Here is a 17,100-nt window from a genome sequence, read left to right on the forward strand (position 1 = left end):
GGAGAATTCAAGGTAACAATCTGAGGCTACAACTCTTAGTAAGAGATATTTCATTCCATGAACCAATTGATGTTCCTAAGACCTTATCTCCCCTTGGTTAACCATAGTATTTAACAAACAGACACCATGAGTAGAAGGATGGAGAATCACGTCTATTGCCATAGCCAGAACTCATCAAACAGACACAATGCCACACACATACCAACGCACGATGCCACGGCCAGAACTCATCAACGCACTTTCCATTAAGCAAAAGGATTATGGACAAATGGTGAAGATAGTATTACAATATCATGTTACTGAAAATCGACTAACCTCACGTGAAAATCGACTAACCTCACATGAAAATCGAAAACCCTAACTTCACAATCGGCTAACCCTAACTTCAAAATCAACTCAACTCAACTGAAATTCAACTAACCTAACATGTAAATCGACTATCTCAGCTGAAATTCGAAACCCTTTCTTCAAAATCGACTAAACTTGAGTTGTGAGGGGATGTCTACGAGTGTGAGGGAGAGGAGATGAGGCGGTTGCCACCATGAGAGAAGGGAGACTAAGGCAGCTTCAAAGTTGAACGGTATAGCTCTGACAGAGGTGAGAGCAGAGGGCTCGAGCATCGTGGGCTCGAGGTCGAGGGCTCGAGGTCGAGGGCTCGAGCATCGTGGGCTCGAGGTCGAGGGCTCGAGATCGAGGGCTCGAGGTCGCGGGGTCGAGGGCTCGAGGTCGCGGGGTCGAGGGCTCGAGGTCGCGGGGTTGAGGTTGCGATCGAGGGCTCAAGGGTCGCGGGCTCGAGGGACGCAGTCGAGGGCTCGAGGGTCGCGGGTTATCGATCTCTGTCTCAGTCGAGTTTCTGATGCCTAAGAGCAGAGGACTCGAGCATCGTGGGCTCGAAGGTCGAGGGCTCAAGATCACGGGGTCGAGGAGGCAACCGAGGGTCGGGGTTATCGATCTCTCTCGGGCTCGAGGGACGCGGTCGAGGGCTCGAGGGTCGCGGGTTGTCGATCTTTGTCTCTGTCGAATTATGATGCCTGAGAGCGGAGGACTCGAGCATCGTGGGCTCGAAGGTCGAGGGCTCAAAATCATGGGGTCGAGGAGGCAATCGAGGGCTCGAGGGTCGGGGTTATCGATCTCTCTCTGGCTCTGTCAAGTTTCTCAATTTCTGATGTTTGAGGCTGAGACCGAGAGGCTGAGAGTCAGTGTTGAGATTGAGAAGGGGAAGATATTTTGGTAAATTCAGTTACATAAATATGTTAATGAGTTACACGATTAAATAATACGATTAAACACGTTTAAATAAACAGATTTAATTGTGTATGATCGGATTACACGGGTTCAACCCGGTGAGACACGGTTATTAATCGTGTCTAAACGGGTTGAACTTGTTTAACCCGAATATCAAAAAAGCTTAACCCGAACCCGTTTAATTTTATGTCGTATACAAGTCGTGTAATCGTGTCGTGTCAAATATTGCCGGTCCTAACAACAGTGTTCCGATCAACATCATTGGCGCCGTCTGTGGAAACTCGATACGAAAGGCCGTGATCTCGGCTATCCGTGGAGATTCCCCAGTTGTCGAATTATGCATTCTACATGTCTGAAGAGGGGATTATGGGGTGATCGTTTGGGCAAGTGTTCTCAGAGATGAGGGAAACGACGATGAAGGCCGTGCATCCGACTTTGCCATCATTAATTTGTGAGAATGAGGGTCGCGAAGAAAGAGATCAGCGATGGTAGTGAGCCCCAATTTGATGGAGTGGTCGATCAAAAAGGCGAAAGACGGGCGTGACAACATAGAATGAGAAGAAGGGTAACATAAGCAAGAAACAGAAGCCTGCACTTAAGAAACGGAAGCCTGCACTCAAGAAACGAAAACTCAAGAACAGACACCTACGTTCTCTACCCATCTTTTTCGGGCGAGAAGAACGTTGGGGAAGGCCATGACTCCGGCTTTACCGTCATTGATGTTCCAACTAGTTGCTTAATATTCTGGTGATGCCGCATTGTGATTGGCCAGTGGCTTGCTTCTGAAAGTTCATGAACTCAGCACTCTGGAGGTTTATTTTGCCTTGAAGATTTTGAGAAGATTCTGGAGATAAAAGGCTCCGGAATTTCAAAATGCTTTCTCTAATTTTGCAAAAGAATTGGAGAAGGAACGCAAGGCGATGGTTCGAAAGCCCACACCGTCTCCGTTCCTAAGCCCTCTCTGTCGCCATCAGATTTTATATCCAGACTTGAGAAGATTATATCAGATTTCACGGAGATCGCCGTAAGTTGAGAAGAGAATCGCAGTGATCGGGGATTAAACGAGTGGATTAGCAAAGGAAGATGTCAAAGAAGAGGAATGCACAAAGGCGAAAGCAATCGATTGATGGTGGAAAAAAGGTTGATGATCTTTCAATGGCTTCAAATAAACTCAAGGAATCGTTGTCAGGAGCGAAAGGCTATGTCTCCAATTTGGTCATCTTTGATCGTCTTTATTCCCCTGTTTCGATCGATATCTTTTACGATGATTGAGTTCTAATTGAAAGCAGACACAACGAGAAAAGCAAAGTAAAGGATTTGACAATTTCGTATCGACGGTCACCACCTTGCCTCCACCATTGTCATCAACCGAAGAAGATGGAGATTCGTATGGAAGGGAGAAACCGCATGGTCACGGGAACCAATTCAGGAGATTGGTTATTCTACAACAACACTATCAGGGAGAAGATGACACCCTTGGCGTTCCCAATTCAACAAATGTAACGGCTCCGCCTTTCCCCGATGATGCGCCATAGTGCAACGTGACTCGGTGATTCGACTTTGCACCAGCGAATTCGGCATTCTAGTGCATGCACTAAACATCAAGTACGGAGTTCTCATAAGCTTTCACGACGCCATGATATTTGCGATCGGTGACACTTCTGTATTTTTCGCGGTTATTTCATTAACGTGCAATTTCCACGTCACGACGATTGTCACGTTGCAATCATCAATCTGGAGAAGCTTATTGGGGGAGCCTTACGTCCGAGACGCCGCTACCTGGTGGTGATGTCAATCTCGGCTCAGGGCTGGTTTCTCATTCTGTTTTCGGTTCCAAGCAAAGTTAATGAGGCAGAGGAGAGTGACAGGCCGCATGCATTATTTCTTCAATCAAATGGAAAAGAGAGAGGAGGATTAGGAAGTGAAGTGGAATCTCCACTCGCAGACTATGAAATCTGTGGAGAAAATATCATGTAATATATCTTCATAAGAATAGTGGAGGACAGACTTGCATGAAAAGGGAGAGGGGTCGAGAACATGGTCTACTTGCTCTAAGTTTGAAAGATATATATTTGGTGGTGATCCAACATCTCAGAGGCGTCGTTGATGGGATGCTCGAATGTCGATGCACTGTTGTGGGACCACAGTTGCTTGCACCGCATCACGCTCATTTAGGGGTGGCAATTCGTATCGCGTCGTATCTAAACGGGTTCGTGTCATCGAAGTCATAACCCGTACACGACACGATTATTAAACGGGTCAGGTTTTGGAAACCCATACACAACACGTTTATATCCGTGTCAACTCATTTAGACACGTTTAAACCCGTTTATTGAAACGTGTCATAATAGATACACGTATACACGACACGATTATAAACGTTATCCGGACATGTTAACACAACTTGTTTATTCGATCAACTCAGTTACCCGGATACAATAACACGACATGTTTATCCGATTAACTCGTTTACCCGAACACGTTAACACGGCATGTTTACACGTTAACACAGAGATTGAGATGGAGGGGAGGGGGATGTGGACGGGAAAGAGGCGGGAGCCACATCTAAGGGAGGCAGCGATGGCAAGGATGAGATCGAGCCATGAGGCGCATTGGTTGGAGCGGAGCCAGCGAAGCGGTGGGCTTTGAAGGGGAGATGGTGGGAGTGGAGTCGGCTGCGAGCTTGGGAGCAGGGGAGGGTGAGATCTGAGGCGGATTTGCGAACAATGCGAGGTGCACGAAGAGGAGAGCAATGAGCAAGGTTTTCAGAATCGCGATTCTACCTAGAATCGGTCGAGGGTCGTAGAATCGTGAATCGTAGAATCGTAACGTGAATCGTAAGATTCTACCTAACATTAAAAAAATAGCATATATATATATGTATTATCCTTTCCTGAGCAAAAAAAAAAAATCAATCCTTCATTCCTTATATTCAAAAAAGGACCAAAAACCAAAAACTAACAATAAGTTATAAAAGGCTTAAAAGCACAAAATATCGTTACAAATTATCGAAATTCAAAGTCTAAATCATAACTCAAACTTTCAAAATAAACTGTTAACAACATAAATTATAACACAGAATGTCAAATCTCATCCAAATCTTCATCGTTACCAACATCATCATCATATAAAGTATCAAATTCATCATCTTCGGGAAGCTCTAAGTCATCAACCGTGGCATGCTGTTGGGTGAGCATATTCTCTGCATCTTCATCGCCAATTTGACTCCCTCCACTTTCTTCGTCACCATCATCCCCACAACCAAGAGCACGCAAGTTAAAATTATGCCTTGAAGTTACAGTATTCTCTGTCTCCTCTTCGGCAATCCATTCATCGTCGGAAGAAATGTCATCCACTTGAAGATCAACTTGCTTCCTGATCTTCTTATCCTTCAACTTCAAATTGTACATCACAAATACTAAATCATTCATCTTCTTTTGATGCAACCGATTTCTTCTCTTTGTGTGTACCTAGGAAAAACCAAAAAACAGTTAGTAGATATATTAAAACGAATTCTAATAAGCACATGATAAAAAAAAGGGAATTCATAGAATACCATTTCAAAAGCACTCCAATTACGCTCACATCCCGAAGAGTTACAAGTCAAACTCAATATCCTTATACTAAATTTTTGCAACTCTGGGGTATCGGCACCATATGACTCCCACCAATCTGCCGGTGTCTTCTTGAACCTCATAGACTTTGCCGATGAAAATCCAAAGAGCCCTCTCTCATGCTTGAATTCCTCTAGCTGCAAATCAACATTATCCCTCTCTTCATCGTCTAACATTCTATCCATAACCTTATATAATCCACGCATAACTTTCCTATCAGCTCTAAATTCAGAAGAGAAATGCAACTGAGGATTCAAATAATAAGCAGCAGCATGCAAAGGCCTATGAAGTTGAACCTCCCATCTCTCATCAATAACCTTCCAAATGGGATCATAGCTAAAAGCATGAAACGAGCATTTATTAGATACTTTCAAATAATCAAATTTCTAATATAAATTTTAATGATGCATAAGTAATTAAAGATTAAGCATATAGCAGCTTATAAATAATTTTACCTCTTCCGATCATCCTTGAAGTTTGCTTTGATTTTCTGCTTTGCTTTCTCCATCTCATTATAAATAAAACCCATTGCGGGCTTTTCATCCGAATCCACCATGCGGAGCACCTTAATGAGAGGATATGCAGCCTTCAAACATGTATTAACATTATTCCAAAATCTATTATCCATAACAGTACGCTCCGCATACTTTCCACCTTCTAACTTCGCAAATCGACTCCTTTTCCATTGCATGAATGCAAACATAGTTCGTAGAGCATTTCTATTATCGAAGAGGCATCCCAAAGTCAGATAAGCAGTGGCAAAGCGAGTCACCGCCGGTCTAATCAAATGTTTGCCCTTAGTGAAATGCTTCAACATTGTGATGAGGAGTGTTCTCGAGTAAATGAAGGTCGTAATCTTTCTCCCTTTCATTATCGTCAGCTCATGTACCTTAATCTTCTTTTCTAAATCCTCTAGCATAAGATCTATGCAATGAGCTGCACAAGGAGTCCAAAATAACTTCTTCCGCTTCTCCATTAACATCTCACCTGCCGCCCTGTAATTGGCAGCATTGTCCGTGACAATTTGAACTACGTTCTCTTCCCCAACTTGCTCAACTATATCATCAATCATCTCAAATACTTTCACTGCAGTCTTGGATATATCTGATGTGTCAGTAGAAGTCAAAAAAATTGTTCCCTTAGGGCTATTCACTAAGAAATTGCATATGGACCTTCTCTTCTTATCAGTCCAACCATCTGACATTATAGAACACCCCGACTTTTTCCACATAGTTTTATGCTCCTCAAGCAATGACATAGTGTTATCAACCTCTTTTCTCAAATATTTATCACTAATCTCATGATAAGACGGCGGTTTCAATCCAACACCATACTTCCCAATCAAATGACACATCTTCTCAAACTCAGGATTCTTCACACAATTAAATGGAATTGCACTTGTATAGAAAAAACGGGCAATTTGCATGCAAACATCCTCTCTTAAATCCTTCTTCATCATTTGATTAATTGTTGGTTGTTTTTGCTTGCTTTGAATGTTCAAACTTCTCTTCTTAAAAAAACTAGAAATTTCAGTTGTTTCCTTTCCCTTTCTCTTTATACCAACCCTTGCATCTTCATCATCATTATCAACGTCTACAACATCATCATCCTCCAAACCACAACTACTAGCTTGTTTTTTCTTCATTGAAAGACCCTCTAAACGCATACAAATACTGAGCATATTATTCTTAACTTCATCAGGAACAGCATGACAAGGTGCCACGTTAATCTTGGTACATCCTAAGTGATGCTTCAATCTATAGGGACCTCCAGAAACTACCTTGTCACAATATTTACATTTAATTTTTAACCTCTCTCCTGGAACTTCATAACCGTGTGCCCATGCCGGATCATCTCTAACTCCAGTTGCATTTTTTCTAGATTTGGCCACTGTCCCGGTATTACTAGCCGATGCACTTCCAGATCCACTTGCAGAAGCCATCTCTGTTCAACCCAAACTCAATAATCACCCACTCAACAAATCTAACATAAACTCAAAAAAAATCGTCCAGCGGAATTTACAGCACAATCAGTTCAGTAAACTAGCCTTACAAATTTCGTCAAACAGAAGACGCAAGCAGGGTACAGGAAAATAATGTTGAATCATTGATGAAATCAAACTTCAATTTGTTTTAAAAAGGACAATGAAAGGACCAATTAAGAAGAGCCAACACAAGAGTGCTTCGCTAAAAGACATTAATTTCATAAAGTATCCCTGTTGTAATCCTTATTTCTAAGGATCTCCCTCCGGATGATTAGAAAATAAAACAAAAACTTGTTAGGTCAGTAATTAAGTATAAAGAATCATCTTAATACAATCTTCACCCTTTAAGTTAAGCTGGAAACTTAAATAGAATCAGAAAATATGGTGGCACATTCATTTGTACCTTTCCCCTCAAAATAATCTGGCACGTTTATTACTAATCGAGTAATCTCACTTCAGTTCAGTAACCTCACTTCAATTCAGTAATCTAATCTCACTTTAGTTCATCGAATTAATCAATTAATCGAAGCAGAAGGCCATTGGATGTTCAAGATACGGTACCTGGAGTCTGGAAAGTCGAAAGTGGATGCTCTCGGCTCTCGGGTCTCGGGTCTCGGGTCTCGGCTGGACAGACTGCAGTGCAGAGACAGGATGAGCAAGCAACTGGCTGGAAGCTTGGGCAAAATGCAGAGGCAGAGGCGCAGAGCAAGTAACTCACCGGAAGCTCGCGCAGATGACCGGAAGCAACTGACGGCAAGCTCGCGGAACTGCGGAGTCGGATCTGCGGACCGGCGAAACTTCAACCTTCAAGCTCGTCGGAGTCAGAACAACCGAACAAGACACACCGGTACGGGCAGAACAAGAAGAATCGTGACGAAATGGGGCGGAAATTGAACAGCTCGGAAGATTGAAGATTCTTCAGTCGATTAGGGCATGGAGATGTCGGGGAGAAGGGGGGAAGCCGGAGAAGAAGAGGGGGGGTGAGAAGAGTCGAGCTCATTGCCAATGGGCTGGGCTTCGGCCCGAGGGCCCAAATCAGGCCTGCCCTGTGCGCCAGTGTGGGCCGAATCTGGAATCGCGGAATCGGCCCGATTCCGCGATTCAGCGATTCTGGGCCCGATTCAGGCCCGATTCAGCCGATTGCGATTCAGCCCATAGGATCGGAATCGTATGACCCCTCTAGAATCGTAGAATCGTACGATTCTACGATTCGAATCGTGATTCTAAGAACCATGGCAATGAGATCGAAGAAGCAGAACTTCGCCATTGATGGATGAGAAGAAGGAAATCAAATCGTAGATGAGATCTGAGGGAGGGTAGTAGAGAAGTAGAAGTGGAAGTGCGGTTGTGCTGTGTTGGATTGGATTAGGTGAAAGAAAGGAAAGGAAATTAAGTTAGGGACTTAGGAAGTTAGGATTACATAAGGATATTTTGGTAAATCCAAATACATAAACGGGTTAACGGGTTACATGATTATAGTAGCACGATTAAACATTTCTAAATAAACAGATTTAATCATGTATAATCGAGTTATACGGGTTCAACCCGGTAAGACACGCTTATTAACCGTATTTAAACGGGTTGGACCCGTTTAGACAGATTATAAAAAATGTTCAATCCAAACCCGTTTAGTTCCGTGTCGTATCCGTATAGTGTTATCGTGTCGTGTGAAATATTGCCAGCCCTACGCTCGTTGGTACCCATTGATCAATAGCCGCCATTGCTTGATAGCCCCGTGGTTCACGTCGTCAATCAACCTTGGCCATCACTAATTGATTGCGTGACTGGTCTTTTGCAATCTCTCCTTTCCTAACACGAACAGTGGTCGATTCCGCAGCCGGTGATCCTGCATTTCCGAGAGGGAGACAACTCTCATGGATCTCATGTGGCAAAATAATTAGTTTAATGCAAAAAGGATTGAAAGAGGACGAGAGAGGAAGTCTCCCTTTAGCATCCTGAATATCTCGTCATTGAATCCCTCTTGAACTGCCTCAAAATTCCAAGGACCAACAGCCTAGAAGAGGACCACATCTCAACCAAAGGCAGTCATGACTGCGTTGAGATCATTACCACGGCGTGACCAGGTTCAATTCCACGTCGGCAGTTGAATCTCGAGATGATGAGCACGACACCCGCCAATGCAAGCCGAAACGCCTTCGTCGACCAACTTCGACGATAATGCAATGATTTAGAGATGAGAAGGCTATGGAAGAACTGATTCTGCTGATGACGACAATCTTGACTATGTGGAACTCGTGATGCTTGTGACGCCTAATTCCCTCGTCAAGGGCTCCGCAGCTATCAAATGCTAGAAAGTCTACATGAGATTAAGCAACGGAGGTAGGATTCCTCCCTCCCTCGGAGAGTCGTTCGAGACTTCCCTTGTTGTAACTTATCTCCAGATTCAGTTGTAGATCATGTTTGTGTCGAGTTTGGCAAGATTGTCATTGGTGGACGATGCGGCTGGGAAACGGAAGATTCGCTTTTGGTTCCAACTAAAGTATCAGTTATTCAGATGATGCTTCCGATCAAATCTGGATTATTGGCCCAAATAATCCGCACTGGATACAGTATAGTGGCCAGAAGTAACGCATTAACAGAAGTAACAATGCATCATTTCGTTTATTTTTCCTTCTTCTTCCTTAGTTTTCTCGAGAAAGTGAGGGATACAGTGGACGGTTAGAGGAGAAAAACATGGTCCAGACGAGTGCAAAGAAGAGACGGACAGCGATATAGCATTGTCGGCCCGATGACGGAGCCACCATACTCCTCAAAGTGCTAGCTGGGATAGGACTACTTTGTTCACGAGGTCATTACCACGAGCACGTGAAAAATGGAGACGATTCTGTTCGAAGTCGGGCAAATCTTTGTTCATTGGTCCAGGCCTTGGAGGATTCTTTATACGGATGAAATCATTTTTAAATGATAATATGCCCATGTCAGCCTGTTCCATTTCTACCATGGAGCGAATGGGCTTGCTTTCGCAGGACAAAATTTGATTGTTCCTGGGCTGCGCCGAACCAGGTCACGAGAAAACCTCGGAATACGATATTTGATGTCAACCGTAGAAGTGAACGGCAGTGAGCTGAAAGGAATCAAATCGACAACTCCACTTCCGATCGTCAGGAATCGCCATCAATCGAGATAAGCTATTCCTCGTTCCTCTTTCCTATCCTTAAATATTTGAGATGCTGAGTTTGCTTTAGAAGCCTATTATTGTCCAAAGTAAAATTTGCATTATGAATGAACAAATGACTATAATAACTTGTATATGAAATATGAATCATGATAATGATTCTCGGATTTATAAAGTGTGCATGTGCAGAACTTTCCACCGAGAGAAAGGCCTTTTAACATGCTTAGATGAAGTCATTTGCATGAGCATGTACGTTGGAACATCAAGCTCAGAATCATGAAGTCTTCATTCATGCGATAATTTTCTCGATTCAGCACTTAGGTTTCTTGGTTTGAGTAATCCAATGTTTACCAGCTGCCTTACAAATGGTCAAGTTGAAGAAAAACAATGGTAGTCTATATTGACTTAGGATGAATGTCATTTCGAGAATATTAACCATGAGCACAAAATAGAGGATGATCTATTTTGGCCATCGGCTCTTTAGATCATCTCCAGAGAGTAAACAACACAATATTTGGGCAAGCACGCCAAATTGAGTTCCCATGGAGGAAGGATGCTTCAACAGATAGAAAGGGAAGGACAAATAATTCTTCTTTCTCTACTTGTAATCCTTATATCAATGACTTCTCCTTTTTTCTTTTGATATACATATATATGTGTGTGTGTGTGTGTGTGAGCGTGTTTATAAGCATATATGAAAATGCATTGCTGCCCACAGTAAGCTGAGGGAAAGGAGAAATGGATCCCTCCCATTTACATACAGTTCATTTACATATACATGTTATCTCTCTCCTGCCATTTTGTGAGGCTTAAAAATTCGCAGCATAGTTTCATGCATTATCTTTGACTCTATCAACGAGCATACAAAGAAGGAGCTTTACGTGTGCGCAGATTAAGGGCACGAGTGGGAAGTTCAATAGCTCAGCAACCTGATTAACCAGCCATGCAAGGCCAAGAGCAATTCTTCATATATCAATCGAAGATAAAGGGCAGATGACAACTATCACCGCAATGCTAATCACTCCGTAAAAACTCCATCGCAGAGCCAATTACAAGCTGAAACAACTTAAGACCCCCAAGGAGGCAACCACGAGCGAGTATTACGCTAAGACCTCGCGGTGGAAAAAAATTAAGACCTCCAGAGGGGGCATAGCGAGCATCATTACGCTAAGACATTGGGGCTCGAAATAACTTAACACCCCCTAGGAGACAATCACGAGTGAACATCATTACGCTAAGACCTCGTGGAAATAAACAATTTAAGACCCCCAAGGGGGCAACCGCGAGAGAGTGTCATCACGCTAAGATCTCGTGGACCGAAACAACTTAAGAGCCCCGGCGCAACTGCGAGCAAGCATCACCTTGCGAGCAATCTAAAATACTTCATCCTATGTCCATAGTGTTGAAGCAACACAGGGAAGACATCAGATCAAAATTCGAAGGATAGTAATTGAATCCTGCACATTCACTAAAAACACGGGCTTGGGGGACAAATGATGGGCCTAAAAATGGGGGCCACTAAATGAAGTCCATGAAAGACATGGCCTAAAACTGATATATAGGGCCTATAGTCTAATAGCAAGAACAAGTACAAAGTGTGCATTCGAATTTGAATTTGAACCCCTACCTAAGTAATCGCCAATGGTCACTAAACGCTTATAAATATTCGAGGTACGCAATTTTTTTGAGATTCATTCACTTTTACTACACAATTATACTCATTTAAGTATAGGAGAGGAAAATCGAGATTCCCTCCCGATATTCCCTTTCTTGCAGGTTATTGGGGAGTGAAGGTCGAGGATATATCTTCAACAAGGATCAGATGCCCATATCTTAAAGATGATATGGAGCACCCTGGTTTTCCAATCAACATCAGTTATGACTTAGTATATTGACAAAAAAGTTATAAAAACTACGTGAAATATAATATATTAAATAAGGATAAATCGCACCGGTGGTCCAAAAAATTTCATGAATGTTTCAAGTTGGTCCAAAATGTTTTTTCAGTAACTCATTAGTACAAAAAGTTTCAGAACCGTTTCAATGTAGTCCTTGTTGATCTTATACCAGCATTTCTTCAAAGAGTTAATTGTTTTCTTCACGAAAGATGTGTGGTTGTGTTCGCAGCAATACTTGTGGATTTTGTTCTAGAACATATAAGCGGTTTGATCATTGCCGATCACGGAATCTTTCCCATTATTTAACCAACCACTGATTAGCAGCTCATCCACCCACCGCCATTTACCACCAGTGCGACCAACCGTATCTGCAGGTTGAACATGGTCCTAGTTGAGATCAATACCCTCTGGACCATCGGTTGTAATTTGAGTGAATGGTGGATCCCTCGACATTGAAAGTGGGAATTGATTAGACCCACCATTAGCACTTCCAGATGTCGAACTTGTGCTACCCATAAATTGGGATGGTGAACCATAATGTGGGTTATGTGGGACGTAATATGAGAAATTGGGTTGATAATATGGTTGAGGATATAAATGATGATAATTTGGAAGGGGAAAATGGATTTGGATGAGAGTTGAGATTTTGGGAATTTGGATTTTGGGGGAAGTTCAGATTTTGCATGTAAAACCTAGGAGCATTCAAATTTTGTGAAAATTGATTTGGATTTGCCATTTTTTGGCTCGTAGAAGAAAATGAAAGTAAAAGTAATTTGGGGTGAAATTGAAGTGAGGTTTAATGAGGGTATTTATAGGAAAATTAAAAACTTCAAAAAAAAGAAGAAGATTTTGGTAGTTGGTCAGAGACCAACAACCAATTTTCTAGCCGTTGTCGCCAATGACCACATTTCTGGCCATTGTGGCAACTGCTACAATTAGAAAAAAAGAATTAAAGGGAAAGGCGATTGCCGTGTGTGCCTACAGTGCGTGTCTATGAAGACGCGCTCCGCTGCGCTCCAAGGGAGCGCATCTCCCTTGGCCATGTGGTCAAGGGAGACTACTTCTCTGTTTTGCGGTGGATGTGGTCTTAGATGATGAGAAGTTGGAAGGTAATTCACTTTATTAATGGAATTAACTTCCATAAGGAGGTCCTTAAAAGGGGTTAATTGCAGAGACTAATAGAAGAGTGCCATGTCATCACGTGTCGGGCTATTGTTGGTAAGGAAATAATAAGAAACTTGTTAAATAGTGAAATATTTGTTATTTAACAAGAAACTTATTATTTTTGAATATACTAAAATACTTACTAGGAACTTATTATTTTGATTATAGTAATTTCTTATTAAATAACAAGTTTTCTTGCTAAATTTGTTATGCTTGTTAACAAAATTTGATTTTTCTTAACTTAATTTAGCTTTACTTTTCCATTAATTCAATAACACAATCACTATTTTTTTAATCCTTTTCTTCAAATTTTGTCCCATATTTTTTTTCTTATCTATTATTTAAATTAATATTTTAATATTAAATTTTTTCAACTATTCAACATTTTTTTTTAATTCAATAATGCAATTATTACTTTTTTTCTTCTTCAAATTCTTTTATATACTTTTCTCAATTACTTTTATTTTTATCTCCTCAAATTAAATTAAATCAAATTTAATTTCGTTATCAAATACTGGGCCATAAACTTATCTTTTTTGAAGCATGTTTGAAAGGTGTTCTTTTAAAGAGGAGTAGACTACCACTGTCATCCTCGACTTATCCCATTGACACCGTTTTTGCCCCTAACTTATTTTTGCCACCATTTTACCCAAAACGTTATCATTCCGTCTACCATTTTTGCCCCTCCGTTTCCCCCCTTGACAGAAAGATGACCTGGCCTTCGACTTGGCGTTAACACCATTTCGACAATTGTTTTTTAATCGCGGTGATGGCCAGTGTCGCACACAACGTCGTTTTGCCCCTCTCCCCAGACAGGTCAAACGACATCGTTCTCCCCCAATTGTTCAGTTTCTTCCGCCAGTTTGGTGCCAATCTGACATTTGCGCACAGTTTTCTGAAAAAAAAATCTGAAACCCTATTCTGTATCTTATGATACAATTGAAGGACGACTAGTTGGTGAGGAACTGTGAAAGATTCTCAGAGGTTCTGTCCACGCATTGGAGCAATCAAGGTGACGAAAAGCTTCTTCTTTCTTCTTTTTGGTTTGTTCGATGTGGTCCCCCATTCTTTGTTCTTGTTGTGGTCCCGTGTGAAGTTCTGCTAGAGCGTGGTCCCCATTTTCTTTGTTCTGCATAATGACTGTGATGTTTAGTTTAATCATTTGTTTATGCACAGTTATGGCTGAGGATGATTATTATACTGTCGTTTTCCATCATGGGGGCGTGCTTGTGTCTGAACCCCATATGGAGTACATTGGGGGCGTGGTTGATTCATGGGCCAATGTGGACATTGATCGTATATTAATTCCATTTGTTGAGTGGAGGTTTGAAGAGCTTTATGGGGACAATGCAAAATACAAGACAGTTTATTGGTTGGATCCTGGTTTAGAAGTAAAGGATGGGCTAAGACCTCTGGAAAATGACACGGACGTTAGAATGCTTTACTCTATTGTTCATGAAAAAGCTCAAAACAAAGAAATACATTTCTATTTTGAGCATGAGGATGAAGTGGAAGTTATTGATGGAGACAGTGAAGATGATGACTGTGGAGACAGTGAAGATGATGTTTATAAACCAAGACATGAAGATGAGGGTGGAGACAGTGAAGATAATGAGGATGATGCAGATGATGAGGATCATGAAGATGATGAGGACGAAATTGTTGTAGATATTGGAAGTGGCACCGTAGGATGTTCTGGTAATCCAATGCCAAAGTCAAAGAAGCCAAAGAAACAAAAGTGGAGGGCATGTAATGGTAGGCCTAGGTATCCAAATATTGAGGATGTTCAGAGGCCCCATGAGGCAAGAAATACAGTTGATGATGCTGATGATGAAGGGGGTTACCATTCTGATCAGATGGGAAGCATTAGAGGGGACAGTGATGATGAAGGACGATATGAGATTAAGCCTCCACAGTTCAATGAAGCGGCACCATTTGGACAGGTCGATTTGCAGTTATACATGCTTTTCCCAACATTGAAAATGCTTAAGCAAGCTGTGAAGGACTACACAATAGCATTGGGGAGGCCAGTGAAACAAGTGAAGGCTGACAAAGGGAGATGCAAGTATACATGTGAACAAGGTTGTGACTGGAACATATTTTGTTCTTGGGCAGAAGTTCATGGGAGTTATCAGATCAAGACTTTCAATCCCACTCATACATGTAGCAGGAAGTTGAAAAACCATCAAGCTACTAGTAAATGGGTTGCAGACAAGCTTGTTGAATTCATGAGGCAAGTTCCTGACATGACTGCTGTTGATGCCTTTAAGTACATGGCTAGCACATTCCAAGTTCGATTGGCTGACATGAAGATTTACAGAGCTATGCGCATTGCTAGGGAAGTTGTTGAAGGTTCTGAGAAGGATCAATATGAAATATTGATGGATTATTGTATGGAACTTTTGACAAGCAATGCTGGCTCAACTGTAGGGATACATGTTGAGAGACCAGACCTATCTTTTCCAGCGATGTTTGATAGACTATATTGTTGCTTTGATGCATGTAAAAAAGGAGTACTGTCTGGTTGCTGCCCGCTTATAGGTTTAGATGGGTGTTTCCTTAAAGGTTACTATGGAGGCACTCTGTTAGTAGCAGTCAGTCAAGATGGAAATCATTCTTTTTATGTCATTGCATATGTCATTGCATATGCCATTATTGGCCAAGAGACCAAGGACACATGGAGTTGGTTCCTTACTCGACTATTCGAAGATATAGGACATCCAAAAGATGTGGGCTGTGAATTTATTTCAGACATGCAAAAGGTAAAGTGGTCTTTTACTTCAAAAAATTGTGTTAATTGATATGTACAATGTGTGATGCAATTTAATGACCAACTTTTAATTGTTTTGTAGGGTTTGCTACCTGCTATGGAAGAGCTAGCTCCAGGAACAAAGCATAGGTTCTGTTTGAGACATTTAGAGGTCAATATTTGGAATTATTGGAGAATTGCAGAGTTGAGAAACCTGTTGTGGGACTGTGCTCGATGCCTGACAATGCTAGAATTTGAAAAGAAGTTTTTGGAACTGAAGGAGCTGAGTATGCTTGCATGGACATACCTTAATAATTTACAGCATCACAACTGGACAAGAGTTGCATTCAGTACTACAAGCAAGAATTGTGCTTTGACCAACAACATGTCAAAGCAATTCAATGCAGCTATAGTGAAAATGAGAGGCAAACCCATCATTTCAATGTTGGAAGAAATAAGGGTATATCTGATGAACAAGATGAACAAAATCAGGAAGCAGTTGACACAATATAGGGGTCCAATTACTCCTGCTGCACAGACCAAGCTTGAGGTTGCCAAGTAAAAGAGCAATTCATGGATTCCACTGTGGGTAGGAGATGAAAATATCTCAAAGTTCGAAGTGCAACATGTAGTGAGATTGAATGAGAAGTATGTTGTAGACATTAAAGAGTGCACATGCTCTTGCAGAGAGTGGCAACTTAGTGGGATCTCATGTGCTCATGCAGTAGCTTGTATGGGCCATAATGACCTTCAACCTGAGCTTTTTGTCCATTAGTATTACTCGATGGAGACATGGGAGAACATGTACAGGCCATACATCCACCCAGTGAGAGGGTCTAACCAATGGGAACAGAATGGAGATAATCCTATTCAGCCTCCTAAATATTGCAAGGGTGGAGGGAGACCTAAGAAGAAGAGAAATAGAGCCAATGATATGCCTGATAATCCATTCAAGGCAAAAAGAAAACTGAAGACATTCACATGTCGAAAGTGTGGTGAACAAGGTCATAATAGTAGATTGTGTAAAGGAACTGTAGAAAAGGAAAGACCATCGAAGAAGGCCAAGACTTATGCAAAGGATAAGGTAATCACTTGAATAATTGAGTATTGAAAAGAATTGATAAGGTAATGTGAATTTCACATTTCTTCTTCTGCATGACAACTATCAAGGCTGAAGGACAGAGGGCTAGAACAACTGATGAAGGACAGGGGAACAACAGGAATGGTCAAGGTCAAGGCAGTAGCAAAAATGGTGAAGGGCCAGAAGAACAGTACCAAAACAGTAGCAATGATGCATCTCCCTTATCCAC

The 17,100-nt window shown here is 41.7% G+C and overlaps 2 protein-coding genes across 2 annotated transcripts; one reads left to right on the forward strand and one right to left on the reverse strand.

Annotated features, from left to right (window-relative positions):
• Positions 1-4,328: 4,328 nt before the first annotated feature.
• LOC116193703 lies at positions 4,329-6,801 on the reverse strand. The gene is made up of 3 exons (XM_031522452.1): positions 5,315-6,801; positions 4,802-5,195; positions 4,329-4,715 (listed from the first exon to the last, which is right to left on the reverse strand). Exons 1-3 carry the CDS (start codon positions 6,799-6,801, stop codon positions 4,329-4,331), a joined length of 2,268 nt encoding a protein of 755 aa, XP_031378312.1.
• Positions 6,802-14,219: 7,418 nt separating this feature from the next.
• LOC116193705 lies at positions 14,220-16,352 on the forward strand. Its single transcript, XM_031522453.1, has 2 exons — positions 14,220-15,803; positions 15,894-16,352. Exons 1-2 carry the CDS (start codon positions 14,220-14,222, stop codon positions 16,350-16,352), a joined length of 2,043 nt encoding a protein of 680 aa, XP_031378313.1.
• Positions 16,353-17,100: the final 748 nt, after the last annotated feature.

The sequence above is a fragment of the Punica granatum genome, chromosome 2 (assembly GCF_007655135.1).
Source record: "Punica granatum isolate Tunisia-2019 chromosome 2, ASM765513v2, whole genome shotgun sequence".
NCBI classification, from domain to species: domain Eukaryota; kingdom Viridiplantae; phylum Streptophyta; class Magnoliopsida; order Myrtales; family Lythraceae; genus Punica; species Punica granatum.

Coding starts and splice junctions, on each gene's coding strand:
- LOC116193703 (XM_031522452.1), bottom strand. CDS start 6,801: ATGGCTTCTGCAAGTGGATCTGGAAGTGCATCGGCTAGTAATACCGGG. Junction 5,196..5,314: donor TTCAAGGATGATCGGAAGAG/GTAAAATTATTT, acceptor TCATGCTTTTAG/CTATGATCCCATTTGGAAGG. Junction 4,716..4,801: donor ATTGGAGTGCTTTTGAAATG/GTATTCTATGAA, acceptor GGTTTTTCCTAG/GTACACACAAAGAGAAGAAA.
- LOC116193705 (XM_031522453.1), top strand. CDS start 14,220: ATGGCTGAGGATGATTATTATACTGTCGTTTTCCATCATGGGGGCGTG. Junction 15,804..15,893: donor TTATTTCAGACATGCAAAAG/GTAAAGTGGTCT, acceptor ATTGTTTTGTAG/GGTTTGCTACCTGCTATGGA.